Genomic DNA, 18,427 nt, shown 5'->3' on the forward strand with positions numbered 1-18,427 from the left:
GGTAATCCAGTCTAACTAAGTAAGTGTTAATACTCTACTAGTGACATGGGTTTAAGCCCCCTCATGAAGCAAATGAGAGGATGGGCTAGCTTTCCAGCATGACAAAATCATTATGGAAAGCGATGCTGCAAAGTTTTAATCCTAAATAACAGGATGGGACACCTATATCATCTTAGATTTTGGTTCAATTATATAGATAAATTATTATTGGTAGTAGTAGTATTTTCTTTGTGTGCTTTTGGACTTCATTTTATTTCTCTGTTTCTCATTCATTTGGTTTGCCTCATTCCCTCACACTCCATTGCTGTCTCTTCTCTCTCCAGGGGTGTGTATGACATCGTGGTATCAGGAACGTGCGTGGGTCAGTATGATAATAAGGGCAGCTTCGGGGAGCTGGCACTCATGTACAACACGCCACGTGCTGCCACCATCATTGCCACTCAGGAGGGAGCATTATGGGGTCTGGTAAGACATCCAAATAGAAAAAAATCTGCATAAATTGTAAAAGCAGACAACATGATATGTGAGTTGTTGTAGTCTTACTGTATTAAGGTAATAAATACCATTTTATAGTTGTTTTTTGAGCACATAACCCAATGCTGGGATTCATGTGAAATTATCCATGTTGGGTTCCTAAGGCATGATTCCTAACATGCCCAACCATGTTAAGAATGGAGTCCTGTTATCTGTGAATGGAGCCAGTGTTCTGCCCTGTTGTTTATGCTGCTGCTCCCCCTAGTGGTTGTTCAGAGAAGGACCACACAGTCAAACTGTCAGAGAGGCTTACTCATGTTTGTTGTCCCTAGGACCGTGCCACATTTCGTAGACTCATTCTGAAGAACAATGCCAGGAAAAGAAGGATGTACGAGTCGTTCATCGAGTCGGTACCTTTACTCAAATCACTGGAGGTGAGTTTATATCTAACATGCAAAGGTTAACCATCGACAGTTCTGCCCATTATTTCTCTCTCTCAACTTCCCAATACAACTCCCTCTTTCCTCTATGCAGGCAACAGAGAGGATGAAGATAGTTGACGTATTAGGAGCGAAGCAGTTCTCAGATGGTGAGCGTATCATCACACAGGTAAGAACCAGTAATAGCTGAATTAGGTTTCATACAGGGAGACAGTGACTCCCTCCAGCATTTGGGGTCTCCTCATTTATATTAATCAAGGCCTAATTCCTGCTGCTGAGGAGCTGTTTCTTAGTGTATAAGTGTGATAACTTGACTGTTTTCTTCCTCCTCAGGGAGATGGGGCTGACTGTTTCTACATTGTAGAATCTGGAGAGGTCAAGATCATGATGAAGAGCAAAGTAAGATGCTTCTCCTTGCATTCCTTAATTTTCTCCACTGCCGCTCTCTGCATTTTACATTTTTACTGTGAATGAGAACTTGCATCCAGAAGAACCCATTCATTAAAGGCTTTTAAATATTCTATGTTTTTGTTGGTTCAGGAATATGCATCAACATAATAGTGGTTTTATTCTTCAGCTAGTTACAATGCAGAGGATTCTGATCGTGACAACCCACACTCCCCATTAAAACCCACCAGAGTACAAAAGTGTTTTTGCCTAGCAACAGCGGGAATCGCAATTGTCTCAGCTGAGTGCGTCTCTCTGTAGGGGAAAAAAGAAAGAGGCACTCGGACGTCCCTAACCTTTAATCCCTCTCCTGTTCATTTCCCCTTCCTGCAGACGAAGGCGGACCATGCAGACAATGCGGAGGTGGAGATTACACGCTGTAACAGGGGTCAATACTTTGGGGAGCTGGCCTTGGTCACTAACAAGCCCCGAGCTGCCTCAGCCTACGCAGTCGGCCATGTCAAGTGTTTGGGTAAGACAGAACACCCCACACAGTGCTCCGTAGAAATTTTTTGCATTTTGACTTTAAACCAAAATAAAACTGATAATAGTGTGTCAGAATGTGATGATTTAATCCAAAGTATGTCATTAAAGTAAATTTTCACTTTGTTCTATGATATAATACATTCTGTTGCCCCTTTCAGTTCATTCATTCTGAATGAGATGCCATGTATATTTAGTTGAACTTCATGTTAAGAACAAATTAAGAGCAATACAATTTACATAATAATGCCTAATTCCGACAAAAAATGTTTGTTGTAATAATAATCGAACTGTTAAGTAGTTTGTCGAGAGATATCAAGTGTCACTTGTGTTTTGATTAATTCATAGTTATTCTGTGGTTCTTCATGTCATCTGCCATCACCTTGTATTTTTTGTAGATTTGAAGGCCGTTCAGTAATTGTTTCTGCTTTTAATGTGGGTTCAGTATTTCAACCTCTACAGCGTATGAGCAGCTCTTCACTTTTTAAAATGAACACTGGATTTTTAATGGGTTGTCGTGTTTTTCTGTCACCACAGGAAATCAGCTTTCTATTTTTTTAATTCGTTTGTTCCACAGCTTTGTTTTTCATGGTAGAAGTAATCAGTCAGTTGCTCTTATTCTTGTCCATTATTTCTGTAATGTTTTTTTGTTGACTAACAGCTGCTCAGCTTTGAAGGAGAGGAAATGCCGCTCAGTGGTGTTGTAGCAGCTCGCACATCTGTTGTCTCTTTTTGTCACACATATAAAACACCTTTAATCAGGAATAACAAACAACTAAGATCAAAATAATCAGCTGTTGATCTTTGTTTTTTACGTCACCACCTACTGTTTCATGTACCCTGCTTTATGAACGTAGACGTGGCCTACGCAGAACAAGCGTCTAGTTGTAAACAATGAGTGGGTAACGTTAAGCAAGATGGGGCAAATTATGTGATGCCTGGGAAATGTAAATTCCAATATCTCTAGCTCACCAAAGAAGATTACAAAGACTGACTTTGACCAAGATCCCAAGGACAATCACTTGCCAGATGCAGAGTGTGCTGCAAATCAATCAAAGTGGACGCCATGGGCAAAGCAGCTCTTACAAGTTGCCCTCCCACCTTAAGCTCTGTCGGCACATTAGGTCCTTGAATTTGAGGGAATTTATCCTTGAAAAGTCCTTGAATTTGCTGTGGTGGGGAACCCTGGTTGCTGAACGAATACACTGGACAAATTGGGTTCTTATTTCTTCTATTACTGCCTCATTAATGTGTCTGTGAATCCATCTGTCTTTCTGGGTTTATTATGTCTGTCTTTTTTTTTTTTCCTGTAAAGGGCTGAGTAGCAGATGCTTGTTACTCTGCTTCATCGTGTGTTTGTGTTTGAGTGGTTTCAGATCTACACGATCCCTGACTCGATTGTAGTGGTCCACTGACGTTTTACCGTTTTAAGATTTTCTCGGAGGAAGCCTGAGTGTTTCAGGTTGTTGTTGAAATTTCTGCCAAAAAAAACCCACAGGAATCCTCAGGATCTTTAACTATATATGGGATGACAGACTGGTCATGTTATGCGTTACTGTCAAACAAAGACAGACTTGTTGGATTGTTTTTATTTGTTCAGTGTTTTCTTATGACATTTTAATACATGAGCAGATGAACTGAACCACACCTACCATCTTTCTCTCTCTCCTGCTCTCACGCTCTCTCTTTCACCTTGCAGTAATAGACATCCAGGCGTTTGAGCGTCTCCTGGGCTCCTGTAAGGAAATCATGAAGAGGAACATCGCCCACTACGAGGAGCAGCTGGTAGCTCTGTTTGGCTCCAGCATGGACCTGAGAGACTGAGCCTCTCACACCAACCTCCGTGCCTTCTTTTACACACACACACACGCACACACACACACTCCAACCAACATGTCATGCAATGGCTATACAGACTCATCACTTTTACACAGTCAACACATGAAAGCTGTACTTGGTTCACCTGAAGCTACATGAATCCACACACACATACTTTTATACTGAAGCCTGTGCAGGTACTGAGAGATGCCCACATCACTTAGTTTGCTCACCCTCATCCAGAAAACTAGCTCGACACACTCCGTCTTAGCCTCACTTTGTGGAGAAACACACACACACACAAAGTTAGCTAAAGGCTGCACACTTTGTTTATTGAGCCAACTCAAACCTCTCAGTATGAATGTTTTCACTGCAAAGACCTTAATGGAGGTTAAAGCAGTGTAAGAACACAAAACACACATATAAAAACACCATCATGCTATATATGTGCAAGCTTCACACGAGCACTTAAACAACTCAAAATTGTTCCAACAATCCTCAGCCAAGGACTCATCAGTACATACACGGATACACACACACACATACAGATTCTCATAGGCAACCACACTTGCAAAAACGGACACGTTGTGGTAAAATGGAGACAAAAAAACGAAGAAAAAAATTTATCTGAAAAATGCAAAAAAAAAAAAAAAAAAGTGATATGTTTAAAAAAGAACTTTTAGAAATGTTTTATGAAGATAAAAAAAACAGAAGCTTTGATAAAATATTATTTAAATAAAAAAAGTGTTTCCTCTTCAGGAGGCCGGGGTGCTGAACTTTGTCAGTGCGCTCCATTTCTTCCTCTACTGTTGTTGATTGAGTTGAGTTAGTGATGGTGATTCTTGCAGTACCACAGAAGAAGCAGTGAAAATAATAACAACCCTACGTTTTCTGGGCCATTGTTATTCTATCATTGACGCCACACTTCAATGTATTGAATTAATTATTAATGTATTGTTATTATGTATTCTTTTTTTCTTTCTTTTTTTTGCTTTGACCTATTCAGATAAAATTCAACATCCATCTCTGACAAAATGTAAAAAGAGAAAAAAAAATTCTAATAAACTATAGTGCTTATTTCTCCTTGATTATCCTTGAATGAGTTGTCCTGGATAAGAAAAAAAAAATGAAAAAAATAAAGAAAACATTTTGTTAGAAAAATCTTTCTCTTCATTGAAATTCTACTTGCACTCGTGTGTTTGTGGTAAATCATAAAGCTGAAGTGTTTAATTAAAAAACTAGTGTCCATTACATTCAAACCATTGTCAAATGAGATCACACGATGCTGATTTGTTTTGCCACGTGACCCTCTGTATAGTGGTGTTTTGTTGTTGTGTTGCCCGGGGACATTCTCTCACTGCAGCCAAAGCGACGAGTCATGGCTGACTGAGGGATGACGGAGGAAACCTAAAAGCTTTTGCAGTTGGGTTTCCACTCACCACTCACCTGCGGAGAAGAGGAAAGTCTGATGTCAGTGGGTAGTGATGTTATTAACTCGAGCGTTCATACGCAGTTTCAGCCATACATTTCCAAGGGTTGATTGGCAGAAATTGGATATACAATTCTCAAGTATGTTTAAGTGTTTAATTCCTTCAAGTCAAAAGTTATCATATGGTTCCATTTATAAACTTGTTTTCTACTTTCAGCTCCTATAATTATTGTATTGTTGTTTCAGTCTGAAAATGTGTATTTCTCAAGTGATAATATGCATATTGACACATTTATCTAATCTCACATGGTTTGTAAAATCTTTGCAGATTACAGGTGAGTGTTTTGAATTTATTCTACACTAGAAGTATGCACAGCATTGATGATCATCCTGTCTGACTAAAATAGAAATCGTTTCTGTCGTACCACCCCAATCCGCAGGGAGGCAGTCGCGACCACGCAGAGCAAAGCGCCTCAACGGCAACATTTCCTGTCTCAGTGCAGACATTTTGGCGGTTGAAGAATGACTGACCGAGGATCAGATATTACCGCTGGGCAACTGCTGCTAATGATCTGTGGGGCAGTGGAAGTTAACCGACTGCAGACCAGCTGTCAAATATACACGAGAAAGACGAGCGCCGGCCACGAACTGCGTTCACTAACCAACATGTAGGTACCGTTTAATGGTGGCGAGAAGTGCTTGGTTCACCACACTAACACTAATGTTTGTATAACTTTTAGTCGGTGTGCTGCTCAAGTGTGTTAGCTGGTAGGAAGCAAATGAGACTGTTAGCATGTAGCCACGACTCCCAGCACTGTCACTGTCGTAATTCACCTAATATGGAAGTGGAAGAAAAGGGGAGGGCTAATACTATTAAAAGTTACTATTATGGACTGTGGTTTACAGCTATATTGTTGTGGATGTTTCAGACAAAGTAAGAGCAGGGAAATTATTACACGACTGAAAACGGAAGTATTAACCTTTGATACAGCTGCACGAACGATTATTTCCGTAATCGATTAATCTGCCGGTAATTTTATCGAGTAATCGTTTGGTAAACTTGGAACTTATATCAAATGTCTTGTTTTGTCCACAAACCATTTTTCAATTTTAATGATTTCTTTTTTATTTGAAGCAAATAAACCACCAGATAATATTCACATTTAAGAAGATGTAAAATCAGAAAGCTTTTTTTAATTATTGAAAAACTTCACAATGGATTTGATATAAGATTAATTCTCATTGCAGGCCAAAAACAAGCCAGGATTATTATTAGGTATTAGGTTATACATTTACTTACTATACAACAATACTGTATACTCAACAGTGAAAAGGTTGTCGTATTTTCTCTTTTGCCGAGCAAAAATGGAAATACATAACATTTAACTGTGTCAAAAATATACCAAACACTACGTTAACAACAGAAATAAAAGAAAACTGCTGAATCAACGTGAAGTTATTGTAAAAAATAACTTCAGAAATGCTGTTCAAGTGTCAGGTGATGGTCACCACGATCATAGTTGTCAAATAGTTGATACAAATGATGTATTTCAGTTGTCATACTCAAAAAAAAGAAAAAATTGAGGTTGCTCCAACTTTCCCAGTTTGAAATCTGACCCTTCCAACTTGGAAAGTCGGAGCATTCTCACCAACCCCAACATAGGATTCCAAGATTGCTAGCACTCAACAAATACTTCTACCTTTACTGTTACTGTTATTTGTTCCACAGTAAATTAGTCTTTTATCCGTGGACGCTGTTTGCGACACCGTTTGTTGCTACACAACCTGTTTTGTAAACGGTGTCTCAAGGCAAATCTAGTGGTTCTCTTATCTTCTCTGTGATTATCACGCAACTGCTAGTTTACTACATTTGTGAAACATCCTCTTTTTTTGGGGGGAAAAACAACTTAGTAATTATTTGGTTCAAAAGCAGCATTTCTCTCTCTGGGTGAGTTGTTGTTTTTTTTGACAGCTTATATGTATTCTTTCTTGTTTTGCCTCTTTTCAATACATTGTCTGTTTATTCTCAGTTCCCCAATATTAATTTCAGCAACAGAATATGCAATTCAATGCACATTGTCACATGTTTTCCTCACAACCTCAATTCTGTTCAGCAGCCTTTAAGTTGAATTTACATCAACTACCCATATCATTCTCATAACTTAATGATGCCTTATCAATGTGTGAAAGCATTACATGTAACGACACAGCTGTCCATTCATTTATTCAATCAGCTTGAACTACATTGGAAAATAAGGGTCAATCATTTTAAATTATAAGTTAAGTGAACATGGGGCTGGATTATGAATTGATAAGTTTACACGTTTATCATGTTTTAAAAATGTGACGAACAATTTGTTGGAATTCTGAATAGAACTTTAGAAAACAACTACTACTATAACTAAAATCTTTTTTTAAAAATCTAATTAAGATGCAAAAGGAGGTGAGCGATGTCGTCGGGTAACTTTCCATATTTGAGATATTTGTGATTCCATCAGTTACCAAGTCCCTGTAAAACACTTGTCATATGTTATGTATGAGATTTATGACTCATGTTCACACTTAGGTTTTACCTTTCATCCATTAATGGAGTGTATTTTACAAGCAAAGCTGGACAAATATTACTAACATTTGATTATAGACAGAGATAAGACAGAGAGAACTGAGCTTTGGAGCTGTCAGTCAGGAGGCAGGATGAGCAAAATGTCTTTATTCTGCTGTCTAGATAATATGTCTGGTTTATCTAATGTTGGGTTGATGTAAGGGCGAATGTATTTATTTATTTTACATCTGCTCAATCTAACAGTTGTGTAATAAAGACTGTGATGTAATCAGACTAACCACAAAACTGAAGAAGTGCATGTTCAGAACCTTTTTCTCATATTTAACACTCAGCAGAAGGAGGTGAATGAAAACTGACTTTAGCTAAACCCTGATCACCACAGGTCTGAAGCATTAACATCTGTACTTTCCAAACGGCTGACTGAAGAGGGGCTGAGCACTGATCTGCGCCACATCCCCGTATCGCACTGTCAGACACAATATGTTGAAAAAGTCTGTGAGTTGTCAAAAGTAGATGGAAACTTTGAAGAGAAGCCTTGCGCCGACTCCAAACAACCAGGGAGGATCCATTCGGTTCCGATCCACCGGCGTCCAGATCTGCTGGTTCCATGTGCTGACCTGGTCAATTCTGAGTGGCAGAGGAGTCAGGCCGCTCGGGTTCACTCCCTCCAGAAGTCCTGTCCAGAGTTCCCCGTCTGTCTGGTTCTTCTGCAGGGACACAGAGAGACGGAGAGGCTGCTCGGACACGTCAGACTGTCCCTGGTCGTGGGTCACAGGAGCAGCCTCTTCGTCGAGTCGGTGGTTGTGTCAAAGGTGGAGCGAGGGAAAGGCTATGGCCGGACTTTGATGGAGGAGACTGAGCGCTATGCAAAAAGCAGAGGCTTTAAGCGCATGTGCCTCACCACCCACGATAAGCAGCACTTCTATGCACACCTTGGCTTCGTGCTGTCGACGCCAGTGCAGAGCGCTGGCGCTATGACATCGTTTGTTCCCATGGAGACACTTCTGAGGTTCTCCAGAATGCAGAGTGTAGAGATGAACATGCAGAAACTGACACCGATGGCTGCTCAAATACCACAAGGAAACGCAGACTCTCAGGGTTCTAGTGTTGTAGGGTCACCTCTGTCTTCTAGTTTACCTCCCCCTCCTCCACTTCCTCCTCCTATTTCCATGCTTCCTCCACAACCTCCTCCCATCATCCCTCCTCCACCACCTCCCCCTCAGTCTGCAGGGCAGCTCGTTGTACAGACCTTGACTGAAACTCCCTACAGAGATGCCAAAGGAACTCCCATCTATTGGATGCACAAAGACATTTGATGAACATACAGCAGGATATGCTTGGACATAGGCTGGCTGGCATCAGTGCAAACATCAAAGGGGAGGTTACACATATTAAGTACAGTGTGGTTAAAACTTCAAATAGACTGTAACACCTCGGTAAATAAACACATGCATTTAGACATATTCACAGTTCTTCACTGAGGGATAAACGGATAGAGACATCTGCAGTGTTACAGCACCATGGATGGTAAACAAATACAATAAATTAAAGGTAATTAATAGATGGTCAAAAGATGCATTAAAAAGTAGATGGACAATTCACACATAATCACAAACCGAAACGCACAAATTCATAATGGACAAGACACAAAGGTTTCACTATAATGCACAGCCATGTAATTTACTGTGAACTCTCAAACCTATTCTACTGAAAAGAGGAAATTATAATTATGTTGCAACCTAAAAATGTGTTTATAATATTCTCTCTGTGAGCTGCTCTGCAACTCCATTCTCTATTTGCTGCTGTTACATTACTGTAATTTTATACTTGAGGTTGGAATGTGCCTTTTTAAAGTTGTTTTTCACTTATAAAACTGAGATATAGATCATTATGTTTTTCAAAAGTGAAACATTAAAATAAAGATAATGCATTAAAATGTTCCTTTTTGGTGTTTAATTGATGTGTTTTCATGATTGTTGTACCTTTGTCCTCACAAGGTTTCACGAGCACACAGAATCTTAATATTCCTCATCAGAGCGTCTTATTGGCACCTTTCTGTCTCCTGTCAGGAAGGAGACGTCAGTTTGTGAGCAGCCATGGTGCTGCCTCACCTTCCTCTCTACATCCTCCTCCTCTCTCTTTCTACATGCCAATGTACCTCACTGTCAAATAGCTCCACCCATGAAGATCCTCTCCTCCACACACCACTGGCCTCTGTGACCGCAGCAGGACCCATCCTGGAGGGCCGTCCCTTCGTTGTCGTGTGGAACATGCCCACAGCACGCTGTCGGACACGCTACAACGTTCACCTGAACCTGGGGGACTTTGACATTGTGGAGAATCGGCGGCAGAGATTCCAGGGACAGGTGGGTCAACACGACAGCGACCTCTGTTTAGTAGAATGTGATGCTTTTGTGAACCACCAGGATAAAGTAAAAATACACAGGATTTGATGTTTCTCTTACTGTAAGGGTTCGAAGATCAATTTTCTGCAGTTAGTGCATATAAACATTAAAGTTGAAACCCTAAAATTTAGGATTACAATCACATTGATAGCCCAGAATGGACTTTCAAGACAGGCCACAGATATTAATTTACTTTACATGTAAATCTCTGTGGTTCATTTTTGTTGAGTTAGATTTTTGAAATGGGATTTTGCAGTGTTATTTCAAAATGTACTTCAAATGTACTGCATTAGTAGAGACTAGTACAGTCCGACAGATGCTTCCTAATATGTGTTTTGTCTGAATGGGACTTAAAGGTCCACGGTCAATGTAAGAGGATCTTTGGCATGGAATGGAATGTAATGTTGTTTTCATTGCACTACTGTATAATCACCTGATGCTAAGAATAGTTGATCTAGAATAAGTCCTCCCTATCTGTATCGATCGCAGGTCCTTTTGCGTTTATGTCCACTGTATTTCTTCCAAAGCACAGACGGGTCAAACCAAACTTAAAGATCAACACGGGTTCCCCGAAAACACACATACTTTATTAACCCCAAACCAGAGAAACGTATGATGTATGGGTGAGGTGAAGGGTATTCGGTTGGTTGTGAATGTACAACTTCGCCCCTGGATTCGACATGAAATTCTGTTAAACCAGACATGTCCAAAGTCCGGCCCTCGGTCAGATTTAGTACAGCCCCCTGCTCCAGTTTTATAAAGTATTATTTACAGCCTGGGGTGGACTGTCCCGAATAGAAAGTGTCGAAACCCCACTTGTGTCAGGTTCATGCATTCTCCCCCTATGTTATGTTGTCATGTTATTTGACTCCAGCTGTGAAAGAAAGGCAGAATATTTTTCATTTTCACTCCTGTGTGGCTTTGATTTCGTTGATTATTGTAAAACGGTGCAATTGTATGTAACTTTAACTGTTAAAAGGGTGTGAAGGGTCCATTGGCCCCCGGAAATCTTCACATTATCAAACCTGGCCGATAAACCTCCAACTTGTCATTAACTCTGCCTTTGTGCTGCACCACACATTTGAAAAAAACATTTTTTAAAAGCACCTATAGTCTTAGATGTTTTTGTGATGATTCTCTATGTTTGACTCAACTTTTCAGAAAATGACCATCTTCTACCGGGACCGCTTGGGAAAATATCCATACCTCTCTGGAGATGGCAGGCCGGTGAACGGAGGAATACCACAGCTTGGCGATCTCGCCGCTCACCTTTCCCTCACTGGGATGCAGATGTCCAGTTTGCTGCAGCCAAACTTCACAGGTGTGGGCGTCATCGACTGGGAGGAGTGGCAGCCAATATGGGAGACGAACTTCGGAGCCAAGATGGAGTACCGCAGGCTGTCCAAGGAGCTGGTTCGACAGAAGAACCCCGATTTGTCGGACGGGGCTGTGACATCACTGGCGAGGCAAACGTTTGAAGAGAGCGCTCGGAAGTTCATGGAGCAAACGCTGCAGTTGGCCGTCAAAGATCATCCCAAGGGATTGTGGGGGTTTTATGGGTTTCCTGTCTGCTTTAATAAACACAAGAGAAAAACAGGTAGGGCATACAGCTTTTTGGACAGAATGTTTGATGTCTTATAATTTAAGTATTTTTAAAACACAATATTTATAATACCACAGTGTGATTTTATCTTATTTGTTGAAATGCTTTTCACGTCCTCTTCCAATGAACTCTCAAATGAGTCCTCAAATACTGCATATGCTGGACCGTCAATAGATGATGTTAAAAGGAGGTTTGTTTCTCGTGTGACCAGATGAAAGCTACACAGGACGCTGTCACAGGGGGACGAGGCAGCACAATGACCGTCTGTGGTGGCTCTGGAGACAGTCCACTGCTCTCTATCCCAGCATCTACCTGCCACAGAGAGGAGTGACTGACGCAGCTGTCATGGTCAGGTACTGGGAATTTGTTCTTTGCCTGTTACTCATTTATTAATTTAACATGCGAGTTCTATTCTAAATGAAATACTGATGAAGGTTTTCTCTTCTCTCCGCTCAGACACCGTCTGCTGGAGGCTTTGAGGGTTGCATCACTTTGGCGCCACAGCAGCAACACCAACCACAGCACACCGGTTCTTCCCTACGCCAGGCTGGCATTCACACACACGCTCAACTTTCTCAATAAGGTAGGATGTGTCGCAGCCCGCAAACATGTACATGGCACATAAAACTTTAAATCATTTACAAAACAATTATCAAAAAAAATTATCTGTATAAATACAGCAGAGGGCATCCAGTAACACTTGGGGCATTTATGATGGAGTTCAAAGTCCATGTGTGAGTGATGAGGTTAAGGGCTCTGCAGGGTGGCTGCAGGTCCTTGAAAAGTCTTGAATAAAATGTTGAAAAGTAAGTTGTCTTACTTCTGATGAGAGGGAGTTATTGTCTGGTAATGTTATTGTTCTTAGAACATAATGTTTTTGTATTTTCCTTTTACATTCAACACATTTGTACAATGTACTAAACTTATTACTGTCATTCGTGCCTGCGTCTGCAAGGCATACTAGTCAGAACTCTGTAGAGTTCTCACGAGAATGCATTGCAGCGCAAGCATCTGTTGTTATTCAGCGCGTTTTTTGCTTCTTGATATTATTCCTCCTCTTCTTTTACGCGGCAAACTTTGGGAGTTTTGAGAAATCTGCCACAGTTTTGAGAAAACCCTCAGGCAACATATATCAGAACGTGTGGTTTGATCGGTGATCGTGTGCTGTGACTTTTCTAAGTGTTTTCCGAGTAACCATGGCAACAAAAATCGTAAAAAAAACTCTTCAGTTTAATGGTTCAATCCATTCTTTCACATTGTATAATGCAGATGTTAAAAACAGATGTTGGGCTTATGAGTCGGTCTCTTTCAAAGGTTGATTCCACAAAAAATACCACTTTGCCTGAAAAATCAGCAACAAGAAGTAGGTCACGATTAAAATTTCACCACGAGAATGTTCTAGTGTTAGATTACTGTTCGTTTTGAACAGTGTGTGTACCTAAAACAGTGGTATTTTCACATTTGGTGTGAATTTCCATTTTACCTTGGCAAAGCGATTGGAAGACAATAAAATGGGTACAATGTGCCATGTTTGACAAATGATTTCATGATTCACATTAAAGTCAGTGTTAATTATGATATTAAAACATTTTTTTCCCATATGCATGTGTACGCAGACGGACCTAGTGCATACAATAGGGGAGAGCGCATCATTGGGAGCTGCTGGTGTGGTGCTGTGGGGAGAGCTGAAATTTGCCAAATCCAAGGTATGTATAGTATAGTTCGAGAGAAAATAATAACTTATTAGGCACGCAGGACACCTCAGAAAGTGGTAGGAGCAGCACTCCGTGTGGTCTTCTGCATACCTTTGATCTTTGAGTTAGTGTTACCTTGTTATTGTTTCAAACCAGTCTGATCATTCTCCTCTAACCTCTGGCATCAACTAGGTATTTTCACCCTTGTGTTTGTATTTAACCCTCTCTCCTTCTCCCAAACAGAATCAGTGCATCCTCCTCAGAAACTACGTCCGCACCGTCTTGGGTCCCTTCATACGAACACTCAGGTCTGACACCTTAAACTGCAGCCTCCAACTTTGCCATGGCAATGGTCGCTGCACCAGGACACGCCCCACCTCTAGTCACACGGTTTCGTTAGGTCAAGCTATGATCACAGATCCTCGTGACTTTACCAGTAGAACACCATTTCATGGTCACTTCAAGTGTCATTGTTACCCAGGTTGGACAGGACAGAAGTGTCAGGTGATGATGAAGGATGAAACCGCATAGAACAAAGAGTAAACCACACTTTTCATGTGAGAACAAAGACATAACACAGTGTCTGCTCCCTGTGGGGATGTCAAGGTAAAATAAATACATTTGGAAATGTATCTGTTTATTTTTGCATGTATTTCAAAAAGGTAAATATTTCACACGAAATGTGTAAAAATCAGTGACATATAACAGACGTACACGTAGACATCATGAAAACATTACTATCTCCATTAACTCATGAATAACTTTGTGAGTTGTACTGTGTACTCTTCCACCAACTGTTGAGATGTAGTAAAATATGTCCCTTTACTCAAAAGAGAACATCTGCTTCAAGAGGGTGTCATTTGAAAACTCCTTGAGTGGCACAGATGGCCGACTTCACCCCATTCACGCAACGAGCCTCTGGTGCCCTCTGCTGGTCATAGTGGCAAGTGCAAGTGCAGAAACACGGACAAACATTCACACAGAGCCGCCAAAAACAATACTTCACTCCCACTCATTTCATTTACATCAGATTGATTTTGAGAAACAAAAAAACATTTAGAGAACATTCTAACAAAATTCGATTCTATAGTGTATGTATGTATACTGTGTGTGTTTGTGTTTTCGTCATGTCCCTTGTCCTCTCATTGATGTCAGGTTGTGTCTCAGTGCTTGCAGTTCTTGGATCAGCAGTGACAGCTCTGTGGCTGCAGCCTCTTTCTCTCTCACTGCCTCTGTTAGCATCTGGATTGCGCCGCCCTGCTGGACTGGAGAAGGAGCAAAGACACAAGTATAATCTCAGATACCACACTATAGTTGAAACTGAAATGAAACCAACAGCATAACAAAAGTGTGATTCATAGAAACTGGAGATCATCTCACCCAGGAAATAGAAGATGAGGAACACCGTCAGCAGAAGCAAAGTGATGACAGCACAGCTCATGGCATAAGCACGAGATGAACTGGGTGTCAACAGGTTCTGTAGATGGGTCTGCCATTTGCTGCTGACTGGATGGCCTCTTTGATTGACAGCTGACATATCACTCGTGTAAAGGTTCCCATGTTGTGAAGGCGTGTAAGCAGGACGAGGAGGCCTCATCCCTGAAATCATACACAGATGAGTCACTCAGTGTGCATGTGTGTTCCACAATGGCTGTGTTCACAGTATTTGTGTGTGTTCCACTATGGCTGCGTTCACAGTATTTGTGTGTGTTCTGTTATGGCTGTGTTCGCAGTATTTGTGCGTGTTCCGTTATGGCTGCCCTCACAGTATTTGTGTGTGTTTCCGGTATGGCTGCCCTCACAGTATTTGTGTGTGTTTCCGGTATGGCTGCCCTCACAGTATTTGTGTGTGTTCCGTTATGGCTGCGTTCACACAGTATTTGTGTGTGTTCTGTTATGGCTGCATTCCCAGTATTTTTGTGTGTTCCGTTATGGCTGTGTTCACAGTATTTGTGTGTGTTCCGTTATGGCTGCCTTCACAGTATTTGTGTGTGTTCCGTTATGGCTGCCCTTACAGTATTTGTGCGTGTTCCGTTATGGCTGCCCTCACAGTATTTGTGTGTGTTTCCGGTATGGCTGCCCTCACAGTATTTGTGTGTGTTCCGTTATGGCTGCATTCCCAGTATTTGTGTGTGTTCCGTTATGGCTGCGTTCACAGTATTTGTGTGTTCCGTTATGGCTGCCCTCACAGTATTTGTGCGTGTTCCGTTATGGCTGCGTTCACAGTATTTGTGTGTGTTCCGTTATGGCTGCGTTCACAGTATTTGTGTGTGTTCCACAATGGCTGCCCTCACAGTATTTGTGTGTGTTCCGTTATGGCTGCATTCCCAGTATTTGTGTGTGTTCCGTTATGGCTGCGTTCACACAGTATTTGTGTGTGTTCTGTTATGGCTGCGTTCACAGTATTTGTGTGTGTTCCGTTATGGCTGCCCTCACAGTATTTGTGCGTGTTCCGTTATGGCTGCGTTCACAGTATTTGTGCGTGTTCCGTTATGGCTGCCCTCACAGTATTTGTGCGTGTTCCGTTATGGCTGCGTTCACAGTATTTGTGTGTGTTCCACTATGGCTGCGTTCACAGTATTTGTGTGTGTTCCGTTATGGCTGCCCTCACAGTATTTGTGTGTGTTCCGTTATGGCTGCGTTCACACAGTATTTGTGTGTGTTCCGTTATGGCTGCCCTCACAGTATTTGTGTGTGTTCCGTTATGGCTGCGTTCGCAGTATTTGTGTGTGTTCCGTTATGGCTGCGTTCACAGTATTTGTGTGTGTTCCGTTATGGCTGCGTTCGCAGTATTTGTGTGTGTTCCGTTATGGCTGCGTTAACATTATTTGTGTGTGTTCCGTTATGGCTGCGTTCACACAGTATTTGTGTGTGTTTTCCGTTACGGCTGTGTTCACAGTATTTGTGTGTGTTCCGTTATGGCTGTGTTCACAGTATTTGTGTGTATTCCATTATGGCTGCGTTCAAAGTATTTGTGTGTGTTCCGTTATGGCCGCGTTCACAGTATTTGTGTGTGTTCCGTTATGGCTGCCCTCACAGTATTTGTGTGTGTTCCGTTATGGCTGCGTTCACACAGTATTTGTGTGTGTTCCGTTATGGCTGCGTTCACAGTATTTGTGTGTACATTTGTGGCTATGTCTATGTTATTTGTGTTAGTGTACCTGTGTGTGTTCACTAAATGTCTATGTGTGTGTGTGTACCTTTGTTGCTGTGTTCGAGGTGTGTTCGGTGGAGGTCGTTGATGGAGTCCACGGAGTGAAGCTCTATCTCGGTGAGATCTCTGTCACTGACTCTGTGGAACTGAGGTGTGGTCTGGGAGGAAGGAGGCCTCGACATCTCGCCTCCTCTTGAGGGGAAACTTCAGGATGAACACTGGTCAGTAAATCACAACCATAAAAGTCCTTAACTCGTACTCATTAACTAGGTAGAAATGGCAATGTGGTGTGTAAGAATTATAGTTCATTGTATATTCTGTAAAGACAGCTGTAGTTCAGGATGTAAGGATGTACAGGAGGTTATTGAAAACCCTGGTGTAAATAATCAGATTGCCTTTTACTATGAAGACAAGACAAACATGTCAAATGAACAGCTAATTTATTCAAAGCTATTATTAGACCTGGTTGTCAGGCCTGTAAAGACACAATGCTCATGGAATTTCAGTCAAGGGCCAAAGGACAGAACTATAGCCCCTAATGACTAACTGACTGACTGAATGAATGGATAATCAATGACCTGATTTACAACTCAGACTGTAGACAGACCAGATATGATGGTTAATCAAACAGGCCGAATAAATACTCTTCCACTTACCGTCTGTCACCACGAATATGAAGTGTGTTGGATTTTGTTTCTCCTTGCTTGCTCTTGTCTCATCCCGGTCTCACACGCAGACACTCAAACTGCAAAAGGAGCAGTGGACTATCATCATCATCATCATCATCATCATCATCATCTTAATATCCAGACTTTATCCATAGGCCAAACTCAAAGTGATTCCTGTAAAATCCTTGAAAACAAAAGGAAACTCCAGGTTTTGCTTCCTGCTCCTCGTGTGTCACTGAGCAACTGTCGGACACTTTCTACCAGCTATGTTTGTGTGTGTGTGTGTGTGTGTCCATGATCCACTTTAGCCCACCCTCGCTGCTCTATAAGAGAGGTGGAGAGAGCTCGAGACATGGAGAGAGAGAGGTGAAGCCCTCTCAGGCCCTTTACCCCCCTCCAAACATGCTCACACACCCCTCAACCCCACAGGCCCTCACAAACTAAAATAGCAGCACAGACACGGGGGTATTATTAGATCCTCTGGCTAAAGGATGACTCAATGATCTGCATGGAAGGCAGGATGGGATATAAAGGGATAAACGCATACACACAGATACCACAGGGAGGAGAGTCACAGAGTTTACAGATTTTAAGTTTAAGTTTAGATCAACCAAACTAAACTAAAGTAAATCAACTTGCCTAAATCTGAACTGCTGAAGATATGAAAGACCTGAATGACCTGACATACACAGATTCTTCTTGTTGACAATGAGCTTAAACGAGATCAGAGAATTCAATATGTAATGGTTCATAACTACATAACAGTGTCTTACATCTGACTTTCACATGAATGCGACTGTCCTCTGTCCATGTGTTCACTCTCCTCCATTGTTGTTTAGCTTTGTTGCACTACTGGTGGCGCATGAGACATGCATTTTATTGGGTACACCTGTTTCTAAGTGCAAATACTGTATCTGATTAGGAGAAGAAAGGTGATTTTGAATGTGGCCATAGTGGTCGGTACCAGATAGGCTGGTCTAAGCATTTCCAAAACAGCTGATCCTCTGGGGTTTACAGAGAGTAGACAAACAAAAGAGAAAATCTCCTGGGAGCAGCAAGTGAAAATGTGACCAGACCAGACTAGTTTGAGATGATAAAAAGGAAACGGTAACTCACATTAACACTCAATGTATGCAGACGATCGTCTTTGGATATTGAAGCTAAAAGGGCTACATCAGAAAAAATGGACCAAATAATGTGGCTGGTGATGTGTATGTCAGACCTGTGACATCTTCATGTGCCAGTTGTG

The 18,427-nt window shown here is 41.5% G+C and overlaps 4 protein-coding genes across 6 annotated transcripts in view; 3 read left to right on the forward strand and 1 right to left on the reverse strand.

The window, feature by feature from the left end:
* prkar2aa (protein kinase, cAMP-dependent, regulatory, type II, alpha A) overlaps positions 1 to 4,768 on the forward strand; it is a 36,460-nt gene extending 31,692 nt beyond the window's left edge. For both annotated transcript variants that reach the window (XM_083894498.1, XM_083894497.1), the window contains exons 6-11: positions 324 to 465; positions 807 to 908; positions 1,009 to 1,083; positions 1,248 to 1,313; positions 1,695 to 1,833; positions 3,544 to 4,768. In XM_083894498.1, the coding sequence (XP_083750624.1) occupies positions 324 to 465; positions 807 to 908; positions 1,009 to 1,083; positions 1,248 to 1,313; positions 1,695 to 1,833; positions 3,544 to 3,668 (649 nt within the window). In that variant the 3' untranslated portion in view covers positions 3,669 to 4,768. The remainder of the gene's footprint in view (positions 1 to 323; positions 466 to 806; positions 909 to 1,008; positions 1,084 to 1,247; positions 1,314 to 1,694; positions 1,834 to 3,543) is intronic.
* Positions 4,769 to 7,522: 2,754 nt separating this feature from the next.
* naa80 (N-alpha-acetyltransferase 80, NatH catalytic subunit) lies at positions 7,523 to 8,970 on the forward strand (the record flags this gene model as incomplete). The annotated part of the gene is made up of 2 exons (XM_083895444.1): positions 7,523 to 7,534; positions 8,128 to 8,970. 2 exons carry the CDS (start codon positions 7,523 to 7,525, stop codon positions 8,968 to 8,970), a joined length of 855 nt encoding a protein of 284 aa, XP_083751570.1.
* A 780-nt stretch (positions 8,971 to 9,750) lies between these two features.
* hyal3 (hyaluronidase 3) lies at positions 9,751 to 13,887 on the forward strand (the record flags this gene model as incomplete). The annotated part of the gene is made up of 6 exons (XM_083895445.1): positions 9,751 to 10,020; positions 11,221 to 11,656; positions 11,874 to 12,015; positions 12,119 to 12,245; positions 13,279 to 13,368; positions 13,600 to 13,887. 6 exons carry the CDS (start codon positions 9,751 to 9,753, stop codon positions 13,885 to 13,887), a joined length of 1,353 nt encoding a protein of 450 aa, XP_083751571.1.
* Positions 13,888 to 13,957: 70 nt separating this feature from the next.
* LOC310931400 (uncharacterized protein) lies at positions 13,958 to 17,481 on the reverse strand. Of its 2 annotated transcripts, none has more exons than XM_083894537.1 (4): positions 17,167 to 17,481; positions 16,557 to 16,714; positions 14,737 to 14,955; positions 13,958 to 14,621 (listed from the first exon to the last, which is right to left on the reverse strand). In XM_083894537.1, exons 2-4 carry the CDS (start codon positions 16,690 to 16,692, stop codon positions 14,482 to 14,484), a joined length of 495 nt encoding a protein of 164 aa, XP_083750663.1. In that variant the 5' UTR covers positions 16,693 to 16,714; positions 17,167 to 17,481; the 3' UTR covers positions 13,958 to 14,481. The 2 variants fall into 2 exon arrangements, with proteins under 2 accessions (XP_083750663.1, XP_083750662.1); XM_083894536.1 differs by having other exon boundaries at positions 16,557 to 16,728.
* Between the last annotated feature and the right edge of the window lie 946 nt (positions 17,482 to 18,427).

Source organism: Microchirus variegatus (genome assembly GCF_963457635.1).
Source record: "Microchirus variegatus genome assembly, chromosome: 9".
In the NCBI taxonomy this organism is placed as follows: Eukaryota; Metazoa; Chordata; class Actinopteri; order Pleuronectiformes; family Soleidae; genus Microchirus; species Microchirus variegatus.